The sequence below is a fragment of the Acomys minous genome (assembly GCF_964271855.1).
Source record: "Acomys minous genome assembly, chromosome: 1".
Taxonomy (NCBI): Eukaryota; Metazoa; Chordata; class Mammalia; order Rodentia; family Muridae; genus Acomys; species Acomys minous.
In genome coordinates this window covers 131,772,786-131,797,767 of record NC_140483.1, presented here as the reverse complement: position 1 = coordinate 131,797,767, position 24,982 = coordinate 131,772,786, and the positions used below count along the sequence as shown (strand labels likewise).

The 24,982-nt window shown below is 37.7% G+C and overlaps 1 protein-coding gene and 1 long non-coding RNA gene across 2 annotated transcripts in view; one reads left to right on the top strand and one right to left on the bottom strand.

Moving 5' to 3' along the window:
- LOC311603752 overlaps positions 1-24,982 on the top strand; it is a 688,670-nt gene that overhangs the window by 284,438 nt on the left and 379,250 nt on the right. The window lies entirely within an intron of this gene.
- On the bottom strand, positions 1,734-2,242 carry LOC311593937 (large ribosomal subunit protein uL14-like). Its single transcript, XM_084775347.1, has one exon. It carries the CDS (start codon positions 2,238-2,240, stop codon positions 1,773-1,775), a length of 468 nt encoding a protein of 155 aa, XP_084631473.1. The 5' UTR covers positions 2,241-2,242; the 3' UTR covers positions 1,734-1,772.

Sequence of the window (24,982 nt, the reverse complement as noted above, 5' to 3'; positions counted from 1 at the left end):
TTTAAACTACAGCATTCAGTTTGTTTTGTTTTATTTCTTTTTCTGTATTTTTTAAAGATGATGTGCTCTGCCATGTAGAGGTATTACGTACTACATATGGTTAGTTCAGGACTCACTATGTAGGCTGGGCTGGACTCCAGCTTAGAGGGATTTTCTGTATTTGCCTCCCAATTGCTAGCACTTCAGGCATATGCAATCAAATACTACCCTTTATACGTTAAAAACTTTTTATTATGTTTCTTATAACATCTACATTTATATTATTACACATGGGTAGAATAAACTACATAGAGCAAGAAGAACCATAAGACAATCAAGAATTATATAAATGTTCCATTCATAGTGATTTGGCTTTTTCTATTTGGCAAACTTGAAGTAAACATCTTTCCCATCTTGTGGGTCTAAATTTCTGAATGGAGATTAATATCTATCATATCTCATCTCTATTAACTTAAAACATCTATCTTGATCTAAAAACATCTTGACCCCTAACCTAATAAGCTTAGCCCTATACTTTGATAGTAGCTGGACTCATGTAGGTTACTCATGTTGGGTTTTGTCATAACCACAATATTTATATTATTTTTCTAATATTTGTTGTAACCATGATTAATAATTTTTCCAAATTCTTAAACTCTTAATATCAACATTATTACCTTATATTTGGGGGCAAAATTAAGACAGTGAATAAACATTATTTTCTTTTTTTTTTTTTTGCTTTATAAATGTATTTATTTCTTTTAGTTCATTTTTCTAGATTAAAAAAAGCCCAATATTTTCTATAAACAGTATAACAATTACTTTTTAATGATAACAATGAACACTAACAACAAAATTAGGAGAATAGATGATTGGATAAGTAGGTATGTGAGTGATAAACAGAGAAATTAATAGTACACTACATTGAACAATAAGCATTATTTTCATTGAAAATATTTTCCTTATTTTGATTTTGTCCTTTTATTTTCAACAAAAGTTAATCATTAATATTGATGCATATGAAAATCATTCAAATAAATAACTGAAAAATAGTTGTCCCCCCTTTTTTTGTATGTTTCGAGACAGGGTTTCTCTGTGTAGCCTTGACTACCCTGGACTTGCTTTGTAGACCAGGCTGGCCTTGAACTCACAGCGATCTATCTGCCTCTGCCTCCCGAGTGCTGGGATTAAAGGGGTGAGCCACCATGCCTGGCTTAGTTGTCCCCTTTCAAAGGTAGTTAATCCTTCATTTTCATTTTACATTGTGATGTGATTACCATTGTATATTTTAAGTAAGCCTAAACTAGAAGAATTTAGAAAGTCGATTCCCTCCTCCGTTCTTACTCCCAATAATCAATATTTTGTTTAAGAGGGTGGTCTTTGTAGGGTTGGTGAAGATCTTTTCCCAGTCTGTAGGCTGTCGCTTTGTTCTCTTGACAGTGTCTCCTGCCTTACAGAAGCTTCTCAGCCTCGTGGGGTCCCATTTATTAATTTGTTGACCTTAAGGCCTGGGCTGTTGGTGTTCTGTTCAGGAAGTTGTCTCCTGTGCCAATGTGTTCCAGGTTCTTCCCCACTTTTTCTTCTAATGTATTTAGTGTCTCTGGTTTTATGTTGAGGTCGTTGATCCACTTAGATTTGAGTTTTGTACAAGGTGACAAATAGGGATCCAGTTGCATTTTTCTACATGTAGACATACAGTTAGACCAACACCATTTGTTGAAGATGCTATCCTTTTTTTTTTTCCTTAGAGCAAAGACTTTTTAATGAATATATTTTACAAGTACACCAGAGAATCATGCGATGCTGCCTGCATTGGATGCAATCCTGGGCCACAAGTCTGCACACTCCTTTGCAACTGGACCTGTGATAGCAGAACCTTTCATCTCGCCTTTATTGTTTACTATGACCCCTGCGTTATCTTCAATATAAAGAAACACCCCATCTTTTCTTCGATATGACTTTCGTTGTCGAATTACCACTGCTGGATGGACCTTTTTCCTTAATTCTGGTTTGCCCTTCTTAACTGTGGCCATCACCATATCGCCCACACCGGCGGCAGAAAGCCTGTTCAGCCGTCCTTTGATTCCCTTCACAGGGATGATATACAGATTTTTGGCTCCTGTGTTGTCGGCACAGTTGATCACCGCTCCTACGGGAAGACCCAGGGAAATCCGGAACTTGGCTCCGGAGGACCCGCTGCGTCCTCGCTTCGACATCTTGAGCGCCCGGAAAGAGTCAGAAAGGAAGTCTCCTTTTTCCATTGAATAGATTTGGCTTCTTTGTCAGAAATCAAGTGACCATATGTGTGTGGATTCATTTCTGGGTCTTCGATTCGATTCCACTGATCATCCAGCCTGTTGCTGCACCAGTACCATGCTGTTTTAATTACTGTTGTTCTATAGTACAGCTTAAAATCAGGTATGAAGATTCCTCCAGAGGATCTTTTAGTGTATAGGATTGCTTAAGCTATTCTGGGTGGTCTTTAGCTATGTGGCTAAGCTCGACTTCACACTTCTGATCCTCTTGCCTCTATCTCTCAAGTGCTAAGATTACAGTTGTGTGCCACCATGCCTTTTGTATGCCTTTTAGAGTATTGAATCCTGGTAATGTGTGTGTGTGTGTGTGTGTGTGTGTGTGTGTGTGTGTGTGTGTAAGCTGGGGAAGCACTTTACAGATTGAGCAGCAGACCATCATTTTAAATTTTAACAGTTACTAGTTTCACATTGACAAAATTTGAGAGGTGTAAGAGCAGGGAGGTTGGGGAGGATTAGGAAGGACACGGGTAGGGGAGGCTGAAGTTGGTATGTATTATATGAGAGAAAAGAATGAATAAAACATATAAAAGAAAAAACAGGATTCTAATGAATAATAATATCAGATAAAGCAATAGAATAGAAATGAACATACTGGGATTTATTTTGATCACATTCATTTCCTCTGCCAACTCCTCTCAGGTCCTTCTGTGTACCTACCGACCTGGCTTTGCGTCTTATTGCTTTTACTTATTTATTTTTAAATCCATCAAGTCCAGTTTGTGCTGGTGTGTGTGGAAAGCCCTGTTTTCTTGTAGGCACCTTCCATTTCTGGCTTTTACAATGATTCTACTACTTCTTCCACAATGGTCTATGAGTTCAGAAGAAGGAGGTGTAATACACATGTCCCACTTATAGCTGAACATTCCTCAGTGTCTTATTCTTTGCACACTGACCACCTGTGTTAATCACCACCTATTAAAAACATTTATATGCTCTTATCTCTGGGTATTATTTTAATACTCCGTTTCTTTGGCAGAATAATTGTAGTAGGACTTCCCCTGAGACCTATGACCTGTCTAACCACTAGTTCTTAGTATGATAATAGAGCCAGGTATGGATTTCATTTTGTGGAGTGGGTCTTGACTCTAATCAGGAAAGTGGTTGTTCATTCTGTTGACATTTCTATGACTAATGGATCAGTAGGCATGTGTCCTTTTGCTGGTGTTTGTTGTATCTCAATTAGTTCACAGCTAGTAAGACTGGTGATTAATTTTCTCCTCCTCTGGTAGCACACATATCACCTTCTAGCACCATAAAGGGTGTCCAGTAGAGATGAAGCTTTTATATCAGCATCCACTTGCTTTTATATGTTCTATGACTCAACGCTATCGTGTCTACAGCAGTAGGATCTTGTCATCAAGTTCTAATAATCAAAAGAAATGACAATAGTCTGAAATATTTGGTAGTCTACCGGATCTCATAAGACATGTAACCAGTTCATAGTCTTTTACTGGTTTGCCTCTGGTATCTAGTAGGGAGTTCCTGCCAAGTTATAGGTTAATTGAATTTAAACTCTTTTTTTATACGAGTGTTCATTTGGAAGCTTTTTATAATAGTGAGTTCTGTATTACTCTTTCCAAAGGCCTTTTTCTATTAGGTATCTCCCCATTATTATCTTCTCTTCACTTCTTTCTCACACTCACTTCACTTAACCTTTGTTGTTTATTTTTCTTTATTTCCTTAGTTCATAATTCAATTTTATGTTGCTAGATTTCCTCTAGAGTCAGATCCAATGTCCAGTTATACCAACATAGCTTGTTTCAGTAATAAAAAAAAAACCCACAATGACTTAACTTTAATTTGTTCATTGTTTAAAAGAAATCATATCCAAAATGATGTTTTTGGTACAGAATCGGGACACAATCCATTGTACTCGTAATGACTTTATTTATCTAGCTACATTTTGTATATTATTATCCAAGTGACAATGTATAATTCCACCATGAACTTGAACCCTGATGTAGCATGCTCATACTATTTAGGGTTTAGCAAATCTTTCCATAAACAAACACAATATATCCTTCCAGCTTTGTGGGCCACATGATCTCCATTCACCTCACTGTTGTACACAAAAACAGCTATGACATATATAAAGAGAGCTGTAGGGCTCCATTCCAATAAATAACTTTTTGCCAAGAGTTATCAGTCAGGTGTATCTGACTTGATGAACATTGCCCATCTGTCCCCTGGATATTCTAGGTCATACCTGACTCTGGTGTCACACCTGGGCATGTCGGTAGAGGAATCCAGAACACATTTTACTGTTACCTCTGTGATCTGAGGTAGTCATATAAGTTTTTTAGGATCGATTTTACCCCCAAACATAAAATGAGATAAATTATCATTTAAAGTAACTATAGCTTTTCAATGAGTACTTTGGAAACTAATAGGATCTTCTCAATGTGAAAAACCTTGGTGCTTAGTATAAAATGATATCATGTAAAATTTGCAGGCGATGTTACTTTTACAGTATAGAACCAGACCTAATATTTGGTTTCAACTTATCTAGTTAAAGTTTGCCATTATATATTTCTTAATTCAGAAATAAAAAAATAGTTGACTCATAGAATATTACACAATGAGTAATAAATGTTTTTGGCTTTTTTTTTTGAGACCTAGCTTCACTGTGTAGCCTTGGCTGTCCTGGACTCACTTTGTAGACCAGGCTGCCTCGAATTCACAGAGATATGCCTGCATCTGCCTCCCAGAGTACTGGGATAATAGTTGTGTGCCACCGTGCCCAGCTAGAATAATAAATGTTTTAATCAGTCTCTTATTGTGTTTGAAAATTTATTACCAATAGCTCCTTGCAACTTTTTTTTGGTTAGATGAAATAAGGTTTAAAGTAGACATTTATAACTAAATATAGAAAATATAATTTTCAAAGGAAGCAGCTATACTATTTACAATGGTAATTGCAGCTGAATTCTTTGGTTCATAAATGTAACTTATTTTGAATGATTAAACCTAAATGTTTTTAGAACTTCTATTTAACAGGTATGTAATCAAATGTAGTATTTCCTGCTACATTTTAGAACAAAATAACATAAATATCTCAAATCAATGTTTAAGTTTGAAGTAAACTCTTGATCAATCATTTCTTGAAGTACTAAAGTAATTTTTCCACTTATTTCCCTCACACATTACAAAAATTTTTATGATCTTGCAATAACCATTTATGCAATTCTTACTCCCTTCTATAAGATCCCTCTAGCCCTTTGTCCCTCCTTCCCTTCTATCCTTCCTTCCTTACGTCCTTCCTACATGTTTCCCCCTTGTTTGTCTACACACCAGAAACTGTTTATTTCTTCTTCTCAGGGTTTAATGAAACTCTTTTGGAGAAAATCTTTAGGTTGTTTCTGCAGACCTCAGTAGTAAAGTGCACATGTGATAAATCTTGGTTCTGAATTTTTAAAAACAAGTGAATCTCATCTTTAAATGCGATGTGAGGTTGCACAGCTCAGTTACTGAGCATTATAAATGTCAAGTAGGTGGTATCAGGATACCCACAAAATATAGACACATTCCTTGAACAAAGATCAACTGCTCGACTCTAAGGATGCTGAAAAACATGACATGCTTAGATTCCTGGGAGACACCGAAGTATCTCTTGACTGTCAATTCAAGTGTAATAAAAAATATTTGCATCGCTTGTTTTTCTGATGATGATTTATACTCCTACCTTCCTGTCATTTGCTTCCCTTACATCCTTTTAAATACATGCTATGGTGGATTTTAACATTATAAGATGTTGTAATCAGTTTCAAGTACAACTTACCATTGTTTGTTTAAAATGTCAGGCTGCACAACCAGAAAATTTGCTCAACCATGTTCATAGCAGCCTTATTCATAATAGCCAGAACATGGAAACAGCCTAAGTGTCCATCAGTAGAAGAATAGATAAAGAAACTGTGGTACATTTACACTATGGAATACTACTCAGCTATTAAAAACAAGGAGTTCCCAAAATTTGTGGACAAATGGATTGAGCTAGAAATGATCATAATGAGTGAGTTAACCCAGAAGCAGAAAGACTCAAATGGTATATACTCACTTATATCTGCATATTAGCCCAAGGGGCATGTCCCACGAAAGCCTATTGGGACTCTAGATGAGAGAAGCATGGGAGGATAACAAAGTAGAAGGACCCAGAGGGTTCTAGAAACCTACAAGTAGAACATTATCATAGGCAGATTTGGGCCCAGGGGTCCCACTCAAACTAAGGCACCAGCCAAGGACAATACAGGTGGTAAACTTTAAACCCCTACCCAGATCTAGCCAACGGTCAGAACATTCTCCACAGTTGAGTGGAGAGTGGGATATGACTTTCTCACATACTCTGGTGCCTCACCTTTGACCATGTCCCCTGGAGGGGGAGACCTGGTGGCACTCAGAGGAAGGACAGCAGGTTACCAAGAAGAGACTTGATACCCTATGAGCATATACAGGGGGAGGTAATCCTCCTCAGGAACAGTCATAGGGGAGGGGAATAAGGGGAAAATGAGAGGGAGGGAAGAATGGGAGGATACAAGGGATGGGATGACCACTGAGATGTAACAAGAATAAATTAATAAAAAGTTAAAAAAAATGTCAGGCTGGGTCTAACTGGGTGTCTATATGTAGGAAAATGGAAATAGATCCATATTTATTACCATGCACAAAACTAAAGTCCAAGTGGATTAAAGTTCTCAACATAAAACTAGATACAGTAAATCTTTTAGAAGAAAATATGAGGAAGAGCCTTGAACTCATTGGCACAGGAGACAACTTCCTGAACAGAACATCAACAGCCCAGATCTAAGGTCAACAATTAATAAATGAGACCTCATGAAACTGAAAAGCTTCCATAAGGCAAAAGGACACTGTCAACAGAACAAAGTGACAGCCTACCGACTGGGAGAAGATCTTCACCAGTCTTACATCTGACAAAGAACTAATATCTAAATTATATAAAGAACTCAAGAAATTAAACACAACAAAACTCAAATAATCCAAATAAATTGGAGAACAGAGCTAAACAGAGAATTCTCAACAAAGGAGTATTGAATGGCTGAGAAACACCTAAAGAAATATTCAATTTCCTTGGATAGCAGGGAAATGCAAACCAAAACAACTCAGATTCCATCTTATACTTATTAGAATGGCCAAGTTCAAAAACTCAAGTGACAATGCATGCTGGTGAGGATGTGGCGAAAGGGGAACCCTCCTCCATTGTTGGAGGCAGTACAAACTTGGACAACCATTTTAGAAATCAATTTGGCACTTTCTCAGAAAATTGGTTATAGCGCTACCTCAAGACCCAACTATATCATTCCTGGGCATGTACCCAAAAGATGCTCCAACATACAACAAGGACATTTGCTCAACTATGTTCATAGCAGCTTTATTCATAATAAACGGAATCTGGAAACAACCTCGATGTACCTCAACTGAAGAATGTGTAAAGAAACTGTGGTATATTTATACAATGGAATACTATTAAGCTATTAAAAATAAAGAGGTCATGAAAAGTGGAGGCAAATGGATGGAATTAGAAAAGATTATGCTGAGTGCGGTAACCCAGACACATAAAAGACACAGATTGTATATACTCACTTATAATTGGATATTAGCCCAACATAGATGTCCTCTGAGAGTCTTCACCCAGTGGGGCATTGGGACAGATGCTGGGACTTGGCTGCCGGACTCCAGGTGGATCTCTGAGAGTAGTCTGGAGTAATGGGGGGATGGGAGGACCCAGGGGATTCAGGAGCCCAAAAAGGAGACCATCAAGGCCCGCAGATCAGGACTTGGGGCCTGCACAAACTATTGTACCAACCAAGGACAATGCATGAAGTAAACCTAGACTCTCCTTTCATAGCTAGGCAATGGACAGCTCATTTTCCCCAGTTGTAGGAAGAGTGGGGACTGCCTCTGACATGAACTCCAGTGCCCCTGATTTGATCATTTCTACTTGGTGGGGAGGCCTGGTGGGCACACAGAGGAAGAGGAAGCAGGCTATCAGGATGAAACCTGATAGGCTGTGGTCATATGGTAAGGGAGGAGGTCCCCTCTGTCAGAGGTCTAGGGGAGGGGAATAGGGCAGAAGAGGGAAGGCTGGTGGGAACAGGAAGATACAAACTTGGGGACAACAATTGGGATATAATCTGAATTAGAAATTAAAATTTAAAAGGTCAATCTGGATGTGCTGTCCTAAATCTTAAAGAGCAGAACTCAACAGACAGAAGCAGGTGGGTCTCTGAGAGTTCAAAGCCAACCTGCTTTACATAGCGAGTTCTAGACCAGCCAGGACTGTAAAATGCGACCCTGTCTCCAAGGAAACAACCAACCAAATATCTAAATATCCAAATATAATTTAGACTAGATTTTCACCTTGGTAATCTTTATATTCTACCCAACAGGTGTCTTTGTATACTTTTATAAAAAGCCAGAACTTTGAATGTTTTCAAACCACCAACATTAGTGTGAAACTACATATATTCTTACATTTTTTGGTCTAACTTTCTAATTTTGTATTTGTGATTAGAAATTAACTTCAAATTGACACAGAGATGTTTGTTACTGGGTTTTAGTCACTTGTCTTTTTTCTTTCAGAATGTTTTGCAAGCTTTACATTTTGTTTTGCTATGTTTGTTCTGTTATTTTTGTAAACCCTAAATGTGTGGTTGCTATCACCTTATGGCTATTTTTATCACTGACTGGTCTTTTGTGTTATGAATGATGACATAGTTTTAGTTAAGACAGACAAAAAGATGTGAAGTAAAATTCATTATTTTTGGTCCTTTGCATGATTGATGCGATCAGGAAAATAGCAACAAAGGAAGATAAACTTGTATTCTGGGAAACTAAATAGCTTTATATGGTGTGTTAATCATGTATCATTTTCTAGAAAAATTTCCAGACTCTTTAACCCTTTCTTTAAAGCAGTATTATTTATTATTTCAATAAAAGAAAGTTGTCACACACGAGGAAGAATTCTTACTGAAAATTGTATATTTCATATATTCTACTTGTGAAATATAGTAGGAGAAATATTTATGAGTACCATGAAATAGGAAGCTGAAACTGCCATAATTTCTAAATGAAAATCATGTGACAGTTCATCAGTATTTAATGCTAACATTGCTAGATGTGAGCATGAAGAATTTAGCAGCTATTTGTCACAGCCCTCTGTGTCTCTTCCTCTGATAGCGTAGAATGCTTCTGTAATGGCAACACGAGCCACAACTTTAGCCTAAGATATTAAATAAATGAACGTGCTAATGTAGGATTCATTTTTGTTATCTGAAGTCTCTCTCTCTCTCTCTCTCTCTCTCTCTCTCTCTCTCTCTCTCTCTCGCTCTCTCTCTCTCTCTCTCTCCCCCTCTCTGTGTTGCAATTGTCATTGTTTTCCACATTCCTGTTAAAAATGTTCTCCCACACCTTGGGTTGGTTGTAATCCTCACTCCCATAAGCCATGGCTGGCCTCCTTCACCAGATGCAGGTGTCCTCTTGTGCTGTCAGCAGGAATGATTAATGAGGGTTTGCCCTACTGAAAGCAGTCTTTGGAGTATTGTTCAGGGCATCTGTGGAACTGTCGGGGGAGACAAGCACACAAGTGAACAACCAATTATTTGGCCATCACTGAGGCAGCATGAAAAAGATATCAAATTGGACAGAGAAGCCATGCTTTTGTTTGGAGATCAAATATTATTTTTCTGGTGTTAAAAGCAATATGAAACCTAGACCTTCCTTTCAAGGAATCTTGGTTATGTTTAGACTTTTAACCAGAAAAAGATTATATTTTCTTTAAAGGTAATTGAATTAATTGAAAGTAGTGTAAGTTGCTTCATAGGTGGCTGTGATGTAATAAGGTAACATTTTACTTTACTAACATTGGAAAATATGGACTATGTGCACAGTAAGGACGAATCTCCATGCAGAGCTCCTAATTGCTGGTCAGACTGCACAGCCAGGAGTTAGTTTATAAGTGATCAGAGGGTCAGAAACACCGCACTGGAATGCGGAAACAGAAAATGCAACAACAGCAAAAGCAAGGGACCATCTCAGACTGCAACCAACCCTGGTGTTGATTCTTAGGTGTAATAATGATTTTTCAGACTGTTACATTTTTCACTGGTTTTGTGATTTGAGTGGGAAAAAAAGACTAATAGATCTTTGAGTATAATTTTAATGTGGACTATGAAGGCTGTCTTCAGGGTACTACAAACCCAGTGCTAAGCCCTGAAACACTAAGAGTTGCAAAGAGCAGATAATGGCATATAAAAAGCAATGGTAAGTAATTACTTTTAAAAGCATATCCCATGTAACAATAGCAAACAGCCAAACAGAAACCTCAAACCAAATCAACCCTCTATTTAAATATTTTAAAGGGGTTATATTCTTTTGTATTGTATTTTTTCTTATAAAAATTAGTTCAGTCACACGGTAATTAGAAGTCACATAAAAATTAGAACACCGCCAAGGAGTTTATATAACTATAAAACAAATAGCTGAAGAAAGATTGCTTTTACACGCGATTTAAAAGGAGATGTGCGAATTGATCTTAAGTGATTTTCTCTATTACCTGCAATGCTTTGTGATATATATCAAAGTGTGTGCTTTGTCAATATTTGAAAAGCACAATTTTGTTCACTTCATAAGCCAATATTAATTTTTATTGTTAAACTATATATGTCTAAGGACATTTACTACTCACATAAAAAATGGCCCATTTGGATAGATGTATTACTATACGAAAACAGGGCAAAGGGTTATACTCAAGTCATGAGAACACTTTAAGATATTTTGTTTGTTTTTTTGAGACAAGGTTTCCCTGTGTAGCTTTGGCTGCTCTGGACTCTCTTGTAGACCAGGCTAGCCTTGAACTCACAGAGATCCTCCTACCTCTGCCTCACCAAGTCCTGGAATCGTAGATGTATGCCACCACACCGGTACATTTTAAGATTTTTATGATGGGATCTTTAGCGTGAAGTAAGCTGAATAGCAGAGTTTACATTTCAGTGGGCAGAAACACCTCTTCTTTTCAATATTACCGGAACAGTAATTTTAACGTGGTTCCTGTTTACCGTTTATAGTAAAATTGCTTCGTTTGGAGAGACAAAGTAATTCAATGATTTTTAGTCATAATATATTTAAATATGATTGCAGAGGGAGTAAGCACAGCAATTAATAGCATGCAGCACTTCAGCAGAGGCCTTTAGTTTCTTTGCAGCATCCTTTACTAACAGTAACCTCAGCTCAGCCGACCAAATGCCTCTGGCCTCCCAGGGCACCTGGACTCATGAGCACATAACCACACACAGACACATAAGTACACACAATTAAAAATTAAATCTTAAAAGAATAAGATAAATGCCTTAGCAGATTCCCAGTCCTTGAAGAATTCAAAGGCATTGATTTTAGGCTATGTTTGTTGGCAATGCTGGAATTAAAAAATGTTATGTAGTGTTTCCTGGGCCAGTTCTCTGAAGTTTGAACTTTAAGTTGTTACTGCTGTCAAAAGCGGGTTATTTGTCAGCATACACAGAGTCTTGAGAGACCTGGTCTCACCTCTTTCTATTTTTTCTTCTGGAGTTCTTTCTGGATGCCATCATGTTACTTATTAGTTAATCACTGAAATAATTTTAAGTGACTGGCCCAGGGACATCCTTGGGAGTGGGAGTGCTAACGTCACTCTTATGGTTTGTGAGCAGTGAATGATGGCACGTCTTGAGCACAGTCTACCACATTCTTAGTCACACATAGAGTTTCAGGCTACCTGAGATATGTGTAACCCTGTCTTAGAAACAACAACAAAGCGATGTCTTCTATGGGTGTTTATAGCAAATATACAATAAGCAAAACCTGAGGATGTTCTTTCCTGTATCCTCTTCATCAACAATATCTTATCTTAGACTAAATCAGTGTGTATTTGTTTTTGTTTTTGTTTTTTTTATATATCATGGAGACTACATGTTGCCTGAGGATTTCAATCCCATGAGTTTGTCACTTATTCTTTGGATGTGTGATTTAATCCTTTTTGGGGGGGCTGTTTATTGATGCTGTAGCAAAATTTTCTAGATTATTCTAGATCAACCAGTTTCCAAAATGGGACATTTACAAACCATACCACAAGTTTACAAGCAGGAATAGACATTGTTTAGAGTATACTGTTTCCACAGGGAGCCTGGGCTATGGTTTATTTGATAAATCTCCCAGATGAGTTTCAGGCAACCAGTCTAAAAGACAAGAGAAGGATGGGAATAGCAGAAAATAGGAGAAGGCTAAGGAGGGAAGATGAGACCAGGGTAGAGAAAGGCCTAAGATGTATGTTAATGGGTTGATCCATGTCTTAGACATGAGTAGGAGACACTCTGGAGATTTATGTACAAATTCCTTGGGGCTTTTCATGTAAAACTCTTCAGTCTGCCCTCTTCTAGGAGCTTTGGCATTAAGGCTCCCAGCTCAAATTCTATGAAAGAGCAAATGACCTTGACAAAATATCCACCCTTCTTATTATATAACTTCCTAACTTAAAAATGTGAGGATAGGGCTTTCCTAAACATAGTTTTTAAAGAATTCATATTTTCAAGCACTGTGGATAAATCTAATAAAGTTTCTCTCATATTAAAAATAATACAGTTTTAGCACTCAGCATTCCCCTTTACTGGAAGGAGTCATTTGAAGTTACCAGGTAAGATTCAGAAAAATTATTCAAAATTTATACAGGTTGTATTTATTCTAAAAGTAGGTTTATTGTTTGTTTGAAATGAAATTTAACCTAGTGTGTGGAGTTTTGGAAGCATTTGCAAACCTAGCCCAGACTAAGACAATAGGAAGTGAGTGAATGTAATCTCATAATAATCTGAAGATCTGATAGTAGAATTTGTCCTGGAATTTTCTAGAATAGCGTGATACAATGCTCACTTTTTTTTTTAGTTTTTAATTATTTCACATGCAATAAAATTCTGAAACTTTATTGAAATGCTGTAAAGATAATTAAAAAAATTTTTTTAGTTTATAATATTGCATCATCTCTGCCTTCCCTTTGCCCCTTCCAAATCCTCCCATCTGCTTCTCCTTGTTCTTTTTCAAATCCAAGGCCTCTTGGTGACTTCAGGCTTCATATCTAGCCTCACAAGGAATTCTTAGAGGCACAGTGCTAAGCTTAGAATCTGCCACTATTCATTTTCAAAATATACATTTGAAACAGCAGCAATATAGCATAGCGATCAGTTGTATTATCATAGAAAAGTAAGTGAAGTTTACTGTAAAAATCTATAATTAGGAACAAAATTTCACTAACAAACCTGGTTATTTGCAATTTGCCAGATTCTTTTGTGATTGTCAGATACCATAGTGCTTAAGTTGTAATAGAAAGTTGAGAAATGTAAATACACAAAAATAAAATAAATTTATTTTAATGTATAAAGAAGAAACTTATATTTTGACTATACTTGGAGTGTTATAATTCTTTCTTATGTTAATATATAAAAATTATATGGAACAAATAAGAGGTTTCTTTTTATATATATATGATAGATAGACAGCCTAGTTTAGTTTATACTCCTCTTCTTCACTGTTGTTTAAGAATCAGAAATATAAAATGATAAAACTAAGAGTCTCTCTCTCTCCCACCCTCCCTCTTTTCCTAGCTCCTTCCTTCCTGTGTCAACTCTCCCTTTTAGAATTAAAAGAACAACTACCTGAGTAGATGCAGCTCCCTAAGTTCACAGATTCCGAACTTTATTTTTAAAAAGACATGTATTCCCAAGGGACTAGAAGTGGACTTCAGGAAGAAGCATGTGGGGGAAGTGTGGGCACCTTTTATCTTTATGCATCACCTTAACAGCTATTTAGTGTTCAGGGCAGAGAATGCAAACCCTAGTCAATGGTCTTACTTCATGGTTTCTTATGACCTTTATGTTGCTTTGCCAGTTCAGTCTTGCTATACTTTATTTTTCTTGGTTCCCCGGTACCCTTGATACCATATCCAGAGAACCACTCTTAGATGCCCAAGGTGGAAGCCTCATATGAAATGCAGTTCAGTATTATGAAGGTGGCTCGGGAACATTTCTCATTTGTTCAAGTGCACTAGTTGCTTTTCTGTTGTTGTGATAAACACCGTGGTCGAAAGAAATCTTTAAAAGAAAGATCTTATTTTGGCTTATGTTTGCAGAAGGAGAGTCCAAAATGGCAGGGAGGTGAGCCAGCAAATCAGATGGCCTGTCAAATCTCACACAGGAAACTGGGGGCAATTTGAATATGTGTATTTGGGGAACTATAAACTTCAAAGCCCACCCTCAGTAATTGTGTGTCCACAGGTACAGATAAGACTTTGCTTCCTAAAGGTTCATCTGTACCTCAACCAGAGCCACTAACACCAGCACCACTAACTGGGAACCAAATGTCCAAGGACCTGAGCCTATAGGAGTTATTTCTCATTCATTCCACCCTAAAAAGAAAACATATAACTAAACCATTTAGGCATTTTAAATAGAAAAGCACGTTGAGGCCTCTTATTATTGAGCAGACTGGAAGTCTCACCAAGTACTCAGAAATGTCCAATCTTCTTTGAACCGTCTATGCCAAGTAAAAGAGAGTGAGCTTATCTATCAGTATTGTTATGGAAACTCCTAAGAGTGGCAGGAGGTTAAATTACAAAATGACTAACAGAATGTGGTGAATGTTAGACTTGGAAAAGAATAATAAACTGTACTTTAAAATCTATTGCCTCATTGTTCCTGAAGTAATTTCTTTTAATGCTCAGTAATATTTCGAGGGAAGTCAGGCATTTTCTAATGTAAAAATATTTTTAAATCATTTGTTTTCATTCATATACTAGACAATATGAGATTTAAGTGTTACCAAACACTGAAAGAAGGGCTAATTCCAATAGAAAGCTTGCTTTTGGTAATTTGTTTTTAACTACTTGTTTTAATCCCTAAAATCTGAATAAACTATAAACTAAAGCACTATTTTATTTGGGAATCTCAAAGAAACAGACATATTTAATGCAGGAGAGTATTTAGTTCCAGTCCAATCTGTTGGACTTCCTGTATTGGTGAATCAGGGCTGAAGAGGAGTGTGAACCCAGCCCTGTTATTCTCCATTAAGCACTGCATTCTGTATCTTGTTGATATCAGGTACTAATTATGCATGCGCCATTATTTTGCTAACACACAGGATCTTTTCTGTGTTTAAGCAAGCATTAGCACCTTACATCAGGTTCAGCCTTACTACTAAAGGGCAATTACACTTAACGCTCATGGTACCCATCTGAAGAGATGTTCTAGTGATGGTTCAAGTCACAGGAAAGTTAGCAGGCTTTCTAACCCTGGGACCTATTTGTCTAAACTGTGGAACAAGATTACATTAGAATAGCTTTGCTGGTTTTAAGATTCATCTGCACTAAAGAAATGTAACTAAAGTTTCTAACACGGTAAGTGCAAACCATATTATATTTCTGAATATAAATTGTGTATGTACTGGAAATGACATTGGAGCACTTTCTAGGTTATTCACTGATCCAGATGCCGAATGCTATGAAAAGTGCTCCAAATGTGCTTTCAGCTTTTTCATTTTGCTATAAATTGTAAGAAAGCATTTCTCCAAACTACGGTGGCTGAGACTTTACAGAAAACAAGATGACAGCCATACAGTCCTCAAAGTATTTGAAATTATTTTTGTCTAAATTCTGAAAGAGCTGGCAGAGTAAGAAACCCAGAGGGAAAGGTGCCTGCTGAGGGACAGGCTGGGCATTTACTTTCCTTTAACCTCAGACCCTCCAGGAAGAGTGTAAGACCACTGATAACCATCACAGCTCATGGTCCACATCTTACTATTGCATGCAGTTTCATTATCTCTAGGGCCTTTAAACCAGAGAACAGTAAAATGCAATTACCTAGTAGATTGATTTAATTAGTTTATTTGATGTCCAGAACATGTAAATTTGTAACCATGTTTGTTTGTTTGTTTTTTCTGCCAGCTATAAAATCATAAATTAATGGCCATGTTCTGAGCTAAAAAGATGACGGCTAGTTTCGTTAACTTGGGCTAGAAAAATGGTTGTGACCCAAAGAGCCTTTCTTACCAGGGCACTCACAGCACATTCTGATGGCTTTTGTCCTTCGGCTACTCTGACTTTTTTTTTGTGTGTGTGTGTCTCTTACTAGCTCAGTTTTAGTTTCTACAAAAAATGTAAGAGAGAATACTTTAACTGAAATGTACATACTTAACGTGTTGAATAGAGAGATCTGTTTATTCTATATGCCATTGCAATTACCTATAGATCAGTCTGTATCTGATTATATACGTATGTGTATAAACCGTTTACGTGTATAGATTTCTCTAGACTTGAACATCAAGCACAGCAATAGATGTTTCCATATGTGGAAATAGAGATATTTAGTAGTTTCAAATTATGTTTTCAACTTGAGGAAGCAATCTAATGCCTTGTGTTTTTAGCCACCGCAAGTGGTTTTTGTTTGCTCTTCCAATCACGAATCAAAGAAAACTCACATTTTTCTCCTTCAGACAATTCTATTTCACAAATGCAAATTAGTTTGAGATAAAACAAACCAAAAAGAAACAGACGGGGACAAAGAAAGAGAATCTGTAAAGCCTTTGCTTGGCTGTTAGCATTGTTCAGTGAGTAGACATTATCACTATTCCCACCATGATTTTTAGAAAACGTGACAAGAGCCATCCACGTTCTTTTGTGCATGGCCAGTGGCACATTTGTGAGATGACCAGCAGGGGTTGAGGCTGTGTCTAGAAGGAGTTTTCTTTTTGTGAGGTTAATGGGCACATATGGGGAACGAAGAAGCTTTACTGTTCTTAGGGGGCACCTCCTCCTTCCCTGGTCATGAATTTGAAAAATTACCATTGAGACTAGAACCAGAGTTCTTCTGACCTTCCATTTTTATATAATCTATTGTCAGTAATAGAACACACGAGCCATGTAGTAAGGACATGGACCATCAGGCCTTTGCTGCTACATTTAACTTTCCCCTAACATGCTTAGCACCTCCAGCTTCTTATAGTGTGTGATATCATTTTGGACCTTGAGATGGGAGTGCCTTGCGAGAGCATACTTTGGAATAGAAAGTAAAATTAATACCTCAGTCTTAACAGCTTCAGAGGCTGAGATAATAAGCCATTAGAGGGAGGTGACTCCGAATATGTCACGGCAAACACATCTGCATATACTAGACGTGATTTCTTCCTGTTTCCTTTTCACTTTGAAGGGAAGCAGAGGCCTTTTACTTCTCGGGAATGTAGAACAATAACTAATAATGTAGAAACCAGAGGGGAACATTTTCCCACAATGTTAACTAGGTTTCCTAAGTTGAATCCTGGACAAATTTTAACAAAGCAGATGTCTTAAAAAAAAAAAAGAAAGAAAGAAAAATAAAAGTAAGAAGATACCTGTGATCCTGTGCACAGTATTGTATCTGTTCTGATGATCTACTATTCCATCATTATTAGATTAGCAGAAATGATATTTTTGACTTTTTTCAAATTGAGAATAAAATTAAAGATTATTTGTGTTAATATTCAAGATGACTGAATCTAGCTGAAATTACCTTATATTGAGAGCAAATTCTCTCCCTAAATTCATTTTACAACAGAACAGGACATCTAGACCCTTACAGGTATCCGTCTGCCGAGAACCCGCCCTGTTGTCATTGCCATGCTGCCGGCTCACCTTAATACCTGCTTAACTTTTTCATGGCTTACGTTTTTATTTTTGGAGAAATAAGTGGAAATAACATTTTTGGGATGCTTGCTACAAGTTAAAAAATGCCCCTAAAACTTTGTATACACAATCTAATTTTTATCATAATTACCACTATGGGGGAAGTTCCCCCCCAAGCTACAGAATAAAGAGACATCTTTGTAATAATTAATTCAAGGTGAAATTATCTAAGGCTCTGTAGTTATTAAGTAGAAGACTTGGCCTCTGTGAACTTAAAAACCCATCTGTTGTGTGTCATAACTTGAATTCTTTGTTCATTAGAGTCTTCAAATGTTATTTTAGTTATTTTATCACAATATTCTTTCTTTCCCAGGAGTATGATAGAAGTATTCTCCCGTATACAAATTTATAAATAGATAATGCTCAAAAAAAAAAAAAATCCCAGCCAAGCAAAAGCACTTCTCTGAGGGAACCTTTGTAATATTTTTATAACCTAAAAGGGACTCAGATACCAGGGGAGGAAACCAGGGTGATAAATGGAAAATGGCAGTACCGAAAAGTGGACATTTATATGTAAAACCAATGCATTCCAAACCATGAGTGTTAAATATCTGCAAAAATTGTGTAATGTACCTATTTCCTCATTACTTTCCCTAAAACACAAAAGGCCACCCAGAGCTCTTTTCACACACCCCAGGACTGGGGGTCCTCCTGATGCAGTTAATAGATTCTGCCGAGAAGATGGCTGCCGTGGGCGTGTGTGTGGTGTCAGAGTAGGTTAGGTTCAGTTACTTTCTAAGTTAAATTTTCTGGTCCTTGGTACAAAAAATTTGGTTATCATTGGTAATCTATTACCATATGATGCAAATAATATCCTATGAAAAATTAGGGGGTTTAACCTAAAAAATAAGAGAACGGAAGGGAATATTATCATCAGGTGACAAAGGGGATGGCATACTCTGTGTCTCCAGTAGGTCTATTATCATTACAAGAATATGTTGAGAGACTCCATTGGCATGGTAACAGAATGCTACTTTAGTATTAATCCATGCATAAAGGAACAAGAGAGATGATATGGCAGAGAATGAATGAATTCTGGATCGCCTCCATCTTGCCATTTATGTGGGAAAAATAAATGCCAAATATTAAATTATAACGTTTAAGATGAAAAAAAAAACCCAAGAAATATGTAATGTTAAATGCACTTGAGTCATGCAAACGTAAATTTTTTATTTAAGAATGTCCAATTTTATTTATATTCAAAAGAGATGCAGTATTGTAAATACAGGGCGGTTGTAATATTCTAAGCACATATTTTAGGGACTTCCTCCTTTTCCAAATCTCACTCAAGTGGAACATACACTCATTTCTGTAACAAAAATTCTTTCTACTCTATTGGCAAAATGAATAGCATCAACTCAAAATATTTAAAAATTTAGTCACATCCACATCCTGCAGCCTATAAGGAGCTTTCACGCTTTTGGGCTCGCTTTAGATCTTTAATACCCTTTCCTTTTGTGTCAAGGAGCTCACGAGGCGTAAAGAAGCACAGATAAACCCACTTAGATCCCTTCCTGGGCCGTCACCTCTCTCTGCCAAGCGGCTTTAGGTGGTAACTGATCTGTGACAGGCTGCCAGTCAAACAGAGCATTTCTGAAAGCTGACACAAAAGACTGAACGCTGGAGAATGGATAGGAAAAAATAAGAAAAGGGTCCAAACTGTATCAGTGCCCCCCACTCCACCTCGGTCTGTTCCATTTCACTACAGCCCCCGCAGCCCTCCGGCCCACCCTGCTCCTCCCTAACCTTTTAGGTTCTGTTTCTGGCGGTTTTTTTCTTCTGGGTTTCCGCCCCTCCCAGCTGCCCGCCCCCTCCCTCCCCCTGTGCGGTGGCTTGCTCTGGCCTGCTGCTGCTGCTTTGGCGCGGTCAGGTTCATGGCAAGGCCAGCACAGTGCAGATAGAGATCAGCAGCCTTTAGCAGTGGCTGCCCCAGTGCACTGCTGATAATAGAGGCAGAAGCCAGAGTGACAGTCAGATGGAAACTGACACAGGCCTTCTGTCAATGCCACCCCTGCCCCTGGGACTGAGCAGGGAAGAGAGTGGGGGGAGCAGAGCTGAAATGTCAGCCCAGGAACTGAAACAGCCCTCTGTGTTTCTGCCTAGGTCTGCTGTTCTATGCAGGAGGAAACGGTTTTTGATAATTCCCTTTGGCTGATGTGAGTGAGGGAACAGAGCTGCGTATTTGGTGACTTCCCTGTGTAAATTCTTCTGGTGCTGTGGGGACCCCCGTGCCATAAGTGTGTTTGACAGCTTTTGTTCTCACAGCCTTTTGAGCATGTATAAGGATTGATAAATCTCGTCATATGAGAACCCGAGTGATTCCTGGGTCTTTTACATTCTTACAGCTGTAGGTCATTCTTGTGTCTTGTTGCGTTTAAGTAAGGCTAAAAAATTATTAACCAAGAAATACACACAGAAATACACACAGTGACTAATTTTTCTGCGCAGGGTGGAATTCATTGCAGATGTCCCTAAGAAGGGACTTTTGATGTGACTTTGGCAATACTTAGCAAATAATTAAAGGTACCCTTTTCTGTGTAGTTGGTATCTTGATTCCCAGAAGTCAGAGTAATAGTACTGTTCATCAGTAGACCACACATTCCCTAAAGGAAACTGCTTTTGTTTTTGTTTTGTTGTGTTTAATATACTAACCTCACTTCTCCTGTTTCCCTCATCACTGTCAGACGGGTGGAGAGCAGGCCCTGAAGTAACTATTGTCTTACAGACAAAACATGGCGGTTACACGGCACAAAGACATTCTGTACTACAGAATCTCTTCCTTAACATCCCCTAAACCTCAAATTCCCTGGAAGGCAGAGCAGCCGGCTTGGGAAGTCCACACTGTGAGCAGCAGCATCCCCTGACATTTTGCCCCAGCTCTGCTCATTATGAATCATTTTTCCATTTCCTTCAGAACAAGCCACTGACCAAACTCGTATTCTACACTAAATGGGGGTAGGCTCTGAAGAAAACAGTTTGTCTCCCCTTGTGTATTTAAATGAAGGCAAGTGATAATAATATGATGGATGATTTAAAAAATTACTAATTTGGTAATGGCATGGCATTTTTCTAGGTTGTTGCATTACAGGGATATTATCATCACCCCACCCACATCGTCAAACCACTCCCCTACAAATTCACATCTAACACACACAGACACACACACACACAGACACACACACACAGACACACAGACACACACACACACACCCTACACCCCCCACATCCCCCCCCCACACATGCACCCTACAGACACACATACACCCTAAACATATTTACCCCCCACTCTACACACCTACACCCTATAACGCATGCACACACACCCTACACACATATACCCTACACATACACAAACACATATGCGCTAAACACATACACCCTACACATACACACACACCCTACACACACATATGCACTATACACATATATCCTACACATACACACACACCCTATACACACAAACACCCTATACACACACACACACACACACACACCTAGAGGTTGAAAAATCAAGAGAGAGTGAAGTATCTCGTGAGAGAATATTGATTATTTTTAATGGTCCAATTTAGCCTCTCACTTTGATTTTTATGTCTTTTTTCTTTTAAGTAGATATTTTAAATATATGTTTTATTCACATTATAAAGCACCAAGAAATATACTCTATGAAAGCAAAATTTTGCAAATTTAGAAAATATGAATAAATATTATTGTTAGGACTACATAGCCTTATAATTTGGACTTACTGGAAATTTATTTGATACCACCTGTTAGATATCATTCCTCAAATCCCTGTATTTACATGGTTCCCAACAACTATTATGCAAACGAAGAAGTAAAGGAAGCAGTCCTTTGCTACTAAAGGATCCTCCCTGAGACCTTAGACAAAGAAGATTCATAGAACTTTATAGATGAGATACAAAGACTAAGAACAGGAAATGGCCATGGGTTTAATTGAATAAACAAGTACATGACTATAAATATATTCTATGCCAGTGGGTCAGTGAGTGCAGGAGGATGGAATCGTCCTGAAAGTGCCAAGGTGTCATATTAAAGGGCAGAGAAAGAGGTGGGGAAAAAGAATACAAATATGTGGAAAAAAAAAAAACAAGATGGCATATGGGTATTAAAAAATTCAGGAATTGCTGAAGAAAGGACAAGAGAAACATGAACTAAATATTTCTGTTTCCAAATTCTATGGACGTACCCCAGGATTTTGTCTTCCAATCCATTAGCTTTTATATGCACTACAACATGTAGAAATGACATCTTTGCTACAGAGAGAGAGAGAGAGAGAAATTCTTTGCTCTGGAGGCACTGGAGCATTGCCATTCATTTATGTACTGTATCTATGTATTGTTGTAGATATTAATTTATCACCGTCTTCCATCCTTCCAATAACTCTATAAGCTGATTCATTGCCTTTATGTCATAAACGATGCAGCTCAGAGATGAAAACTGCTTTTCTCAAAAATATGTAGATAATGAGGTAGAAGTCTCTCTTTTTTTTTTAGCAATTTACTTTTAATTTTTATTAAAAACATTTATATATATTTTGATCGTGTCCTCTTTTCCATGCCATCTTCTGCCAGCTCTTTATTACCTGTCTATGTACCCATTTCATGTTCATTTTTTCTCTCTCTCTCAAAAAAATAATTCAAACAAACCCAAAGGTCAAAACAAAAAGCAAAGAAAGCAAACTAAAAAAACAGTAAGACAAAACCAAACCAAACCAAAAACATAAACCAAAAAAATAAACCCCAAAGCAAAACAAAAAGCACACACACACACACACACACACACACACACACACACACACACACAGACACACACTCACACTCACACACACACACAAATGAAAAAATATAGAGTCTGTTACAATTTTTATTTTGTGATTGTTGTTTTGTTTTTGTCTAACTACTCCTGGGCATGGGGTCTGCCCTGGAATGTTACTGATATTCCTAGTTAGGAAAATTGATTTTCCCTTTCGCAGCAGCTATGAATTGCAAATAGCTTTTTGGTTAAGGGACGGGACTTTACGTCCACTTCCCCTTCTCAGTGTGTAGGTTTTTGTCTCGTGTAGGTCTTGTGCATGTTGTCACAGTCTGTAAATCCACACATAGCAGTGTGTGGACACTGGACGTTACCCACCTCATGCTTTCGCAGTGGCGCACATACCTTCCACCCTCCGGGAGACTTCTGCAAGGATGAACACTATTAGCTATCATCACCTTAATGAACTACAAAGATTGTAGACTTTTAATTGAAAATTAGTATTTATTCTAGGATTCTTTTTTTATTCGTGTGTATGTGTCCAAAAAGGCTGTATTCTTTTCAACAGGGTACTCAATGCAGCAATCTGGAATGGGGAATCAGCTGGAAAACACACTAAATTGAGATTTCTTAGTTGTTTCTGAAGTTCCTGTTGTGGTATGTCTGGTGATGAGAGGGTGTGTATGTGTGTGTGTGTGTGTGTGTGTGTGTGTGTGTGTGCGCGCGCGCGTGCACACATGCTAGTGCTCTCAAAGCATCATGGTATTAATGCTTCTGTTTTAGAAATTTGAAAAATAAAGAAAAGAGAGGATGCAAATGTTCAAGTTTTTGGCGTGAACATTTAGAATAATCAAAGTGTCATTGGTTATTTTTAGCTTTAGAAGTAATGAATTTGTTGTATTTACTTAATAACCATTTAGAAGAATAAGATAGATAAAGAATTATCTGTTATAATAGAGAGGCAAACTTAAGAGCGATTACTAATTAAGATAGTGCAGGGAGATCAGAAGAGAAACAAAATTGATCTCTGGAGCACACCAACATTAAGAGTTTGAGGTGAGTAGGGTAGAATAAGCAGACTTTGGAAAGAAGAGCCTCTGAAGTAAGAGAAAATTGAGTTAATTATCCCTAACATCTATTTGTTCTGATGTGATATCAGAGATTGTTTTGACAACTTTGCTGAGTGGAAATATTAGTAGAACATGGTAGAAAGCAGGGGACAGGTTAAGTGGTCCTCAGTAATCCCGATGGTCTCACATGGTGGTTAGGGAAACAACAGCACATTTCAGTGATGATGGGCTTAAGTAAAAGAGTGACATCTGATAGTACAAGAGAAACAAGTGTGGCTGGAATGATGCTCTTGAGATGGTGAGAGGGAGCTGGTACACAAGCAGGGAATGCCGGCCTTAGTTTAGTCTCACCAAGCTGAGAGGAAAGTTTGTGTGTCCAAAGCAAGGGGCCTTTAGAAGGTGACTAGTTATCTTAAATTTATATCTATAGAAACTAAGAGTAAGGGATGTGATGCATGTTAACATTGTGGCTGAGACAAAGAAAAAGCTCATGCAAAAATGCATCTGTTCCTTTCAACAAAATAGATCAGTTAAACTAATAATATTAAGGCTCAAACTAGGGAGGAAATAAAAATTTCACTTTCACAATTATAATACCTATATGACACAGCTCCCCTTTCTTTGATGGGCAGTACCATTTATTAAAGATGATGTCTTTTTTAATACTGTGTGTTACTGGCGTCTTTGTCAAAACTCAGGTGTCTATATGTATGTGCATTTATGTCTGGGTCTTCAATTCAGTTCCATTGAGTAATACGTCTGTTTTTATGCAGAAACCATGCTGGCTTTATTGTAGCTTTGTAGTAAAACCTGAAGTTGGAAATAGTGATAACTCCAACAATTCTATCATTCTGGATTGTTTTAGCTATTCTGCTCTGAGTGTGTGTGTGTGTGTGTGTATGTGTGTGTGTGTGTGTCTGTGTCTGTGTGTCTATGTGTGTTTGTTTACATATGAACCTGAAAATTGTCCATCTGAGAAGAATTGTGGTGAATTTTGACAGAGATTTCATTGGATCTATAGGTTGCTAATAATAGCATGGCCATTTTTTTCTTCGTTAATCCTACCGAACAATGAGCACATGAGATCCTTCCATCTACTGAGGTCT

Coding starts and splice junctions, on each gene's coding strand:
- LOC311593937 (XM_084775347.1), bottom strand. CDS start 2,240: ATGGAAAAAGGAGACTTCCTTTCTGACTCTTTCCGGGCGCTCAAGATG.